General features: G+C 42.2%; 1 protein-coding gene across 1 annotated transcript; it reads left to right on the plus strand.

The window, feature by feature from the left end:
* The first annotated feature begins 1899 nt into the window (after window positions 1–1899).
* Window positions 1900–2856, plus strand: LOC123346744 (olfactory receptor 14A16-like). Its single transcript, XM_044984208.1, has one exon. It carries the CDS (start codon window positions 1900–1902, stop codon window positions 2854–2856), a length of 957 nt encoding a protein of 318 aa, XP_044840143.1.
* The last annotated feature ends 345 nt before the right edge of the window (window positions 2857–3201 follow it).

Below are 3201 nucleotides of genomic sequence, written 5' to 3' on the forward strand. Positions count from 1 at the left end.
AGACTGAGAGGGGACATGATAACAGTTTTCAAGTATATAAAAGGTTGTTACAAGGTGTGGGGAGAAAATCTGTTCTTAACCTCTGAGGATAGGACAAGGAGCAAGGGGTTTAAACTGCAACAAGGAATGTTTAGATTGGACATTAGGAAAAACTTCCTAACTGTCAGACTGGTTAAGCACTGGAATAAATTGCCTAGGGAGGTTGTGGAATCTCCATCATTGGAGATTTTTAAGAACAGGTTAGACAAACACTGTGAGGGATAGTCTAGATAATACTTAGTCCTGCCAGGAGTGCAGGGGACTGGACTAGATGACCTCTCGAGGTCCCTTCCAGTCCTATGATTCTAAAGTCTATGAAAGTTAGTTTTCTATTTCAATTAAATATGTGAGAGTATTAATGTACAGGGGAAAATTTAATATCAGAAATATGAATTGCCATTAGAAATCTTTAAGACTTTAACTATCAAATTATGCACACATCTAGAGATGATCAGATTTAAAAAAAATCATCAGCAAAAATTTACTTTTCATTGAGGTTGTGAGATCCAAACAATTTCATCGTAAAACTATTGGAAAGTGAAAAATTTTAGTCATCACAAAAAACTGTTTTCATTTTTAGAGCTAGCAGAGACTTTCCATGAAAATGTATGCAACTGAAAACTCAATTTTCCTTTGAAATAAAGCAGAAACTGTCTAAGTACTCCTAACTGGAAACTTAGCTTTAAGCCAGGGTGGGGAACAAGAATATTGTCCAATGACACCACAGTTTCCAACTCATTCTCTCTATTGCAACTGTGTTTATGTCTTTCAAAGGGGTAGCTGCAGGATGGTGAAACTAAGAAGTAGCGAAGTTGGTATCCCACAGAATACGTTTTATACATACTAACCTCTCTAAACTGAAGCCCAGAATGTTGAAGCCCCCAGACAAAGCTTGTCTATCTTGATCCTACCCAAGGACATATAGGAGGTTGATGGAACTAGAACCCAGCTCTCCTCTTCTACCATCACTGTCTCTGTCCCACACTGCTGCCAGATAAACAAAAATACTGTCCACACATGCACAGAACATACACCTAGGAAGAAACAGTCCATCCCCAAAAGAGTTTACATTCAAAGTAGACAAGACAGACAAATGGAGGGAGGGGAAAGAGAGGCAGAAGTGACTGCCCAAGGTCACAGTGAAGGTCAGTGGCAGAGCCAAGAGTAGAACCCAAGTCTCCTGACTGCCACTGACCGCACAGTACAGACATAACGTTGCAGAGGGAAACAATACAACCTATCAGTAACTGAACAATGCTACTAGCCCATCATCACCCAGAGATGGAAATGCAGCTACGATTTGGTGCTATAAATCAATGTGTAAACAGGCAGCTGGCTGTCTGTGTGGTGTCGGGATGAAATAATCACAGATGAGCTGCCATGTGGGGCTCCAGATAAGTCTTCGCTGCATTTCCCAGGAAAGTGGGAATCAGGCTGTGTGAGCATTTTAGATTCATGGCCAAGTTATGAGCCCGGTCTCTGTAGCAAAAGGGGCAAAACATTGGCTAACATTGTTGGATTTGGGTTGTACTTTGTTCCATCCTCCATGCTGCATTTGATCAAGCCACATATTGGGCCAGATCCTCAGATGGTGTAAACTGAACAAGCTACATTGTCTTTAATGGAGCAATGGCAATTTACACTCCTGTGATAACAGACCAGAGTAGTGCTCTGTTTGTGAGCGGTGAGGAACACTAGTTACTCCAGCCAATAGAAGTGACGAATGCTGTTCACCTTTGACATTCACATCATGAGAGATTATGGAGAGAGGAATCAGGGTCACTCTGTCTCTCACTATAATCCTGACCATTGCTCTTCTCTTTCCCTCCACAGGCAGGACACGATGAACTAAGAACGAAAATGTCCAACCAAACCAACATAACAGAGTTCCTTCTCCTGGGATTCTCTGACATTCGGGAGCTGCAGATTTTGCACTTTGTGGTGTTTCTAGTGATTTACCTGTCAGCCATGATGGGGAATCTTCTCATCATCATGGTTGTAGCCCTAGACCACCACCTTCACAGCCCCATGTACTTCTTCCTGATGAATTTGTCCATCCTAGACCTCGGCATCATCTCTGTCACTGTCCCCAAATCCATGGCTAATTCCCTCATGAACACCAGGTCCATTTCCTATTCTGGATGTGTGGCTCAAGTCTTTTTCTTTGTCTTCTTTGCTATATCTGACTTCGTCTTACTCACCGTCATGGCATACGATCGATATGTTGCCATCTGCAAACCACTGCACTATGGGACTATAATGAACAGGAGAGCTTGTGTCCAAATGGCAGCCAGTGCCTTGGTCAGTGTAATTGTCTATTCTTCATTGCACACCAGGAACACATTTGCAATCTCCTACTGTGGCGGCAATGAGGTGAATCAGTTCTTCTGTGAAATTCCCCAGGTACTCAAGCTCGCCTGCTCTGACACGTACCTTGGTGAAGTTGAGGTACTCATCCTGAGTGCATGCTTATTCTTAAGCTGTTTTGTTCTTATAATTCTGTCATACACTCGGATCTTCCAAACAGTGCTGAGAATCCCCACTGAGCAGGGTCGGCATAAAGCCCTATCCACCTGCCTCCCTCACCTCATTGTGGTCTCCTTGTTTGTTTCCACTGGCATCTTTGCCTACCTGAAACCCACCTCCAGCTCAACATCAGGGCTGGATCTCATGGTTGCTGTTCTTTATTCCGTGCTGCCACCAGTGATGAATCCGATCATCTACAGCATGAGGAACAAGGAAATCAAAGCTTCCCTGAGGAAACTCATAGGGTGGAGGTTATTCATCAAGAATAAAATGTCTATATTTCTCTTATGAATATGGATTTTATCTGTGTTTCTTTTCAAACACAATCCATTGAAGATACTTTGTTATTGTTATTGTCGTCAACAGGCCAATTCACCTTGAATGGTCCCTTGAAATATGTGTTAACTATTTACACTAAACAATCTGTTCCAATTTGTATTTAGCTGTAACACTCTATTTGCATTTCCTAGACCTGAAGAAGAGCTCTGTGTAAGCTCAAAAGCTTGTCTCTCTCTTACCATCAGAAGTTGAGGAATAAAAGATCTTACCTCATTCACCTTGTCTCTCTAATATCCTGGGACCAACATGGCGACAACACCACTGCAAAAAGGAACATTTACAAGTTGAGAAAACAAA

The sequence above is a fragment of the Mauremys mutica genome, chromosome 12, assembly GCF_020497125.1.
Source record: "Mauremys mutica isolate MM-2020 ecotype Southern chromosome 12, ASM2049712v1, whole genome shotgun sequence".
Lineage (NCBI taxonomy): Eukaryota > Metazoa > Chordata > Testudines > Geoemydidae > Mauremys > Mauremys mutica.

Excerpts from the sequence above, each read along its gene's own strand:
- LOC123346744 (XM_044984208.1), top strand. The coding sequence starts at position 1,900 with ATGTCCAACCAAACCAACATAACAGAGTTCCTTCTCCTGGGATTCTCT.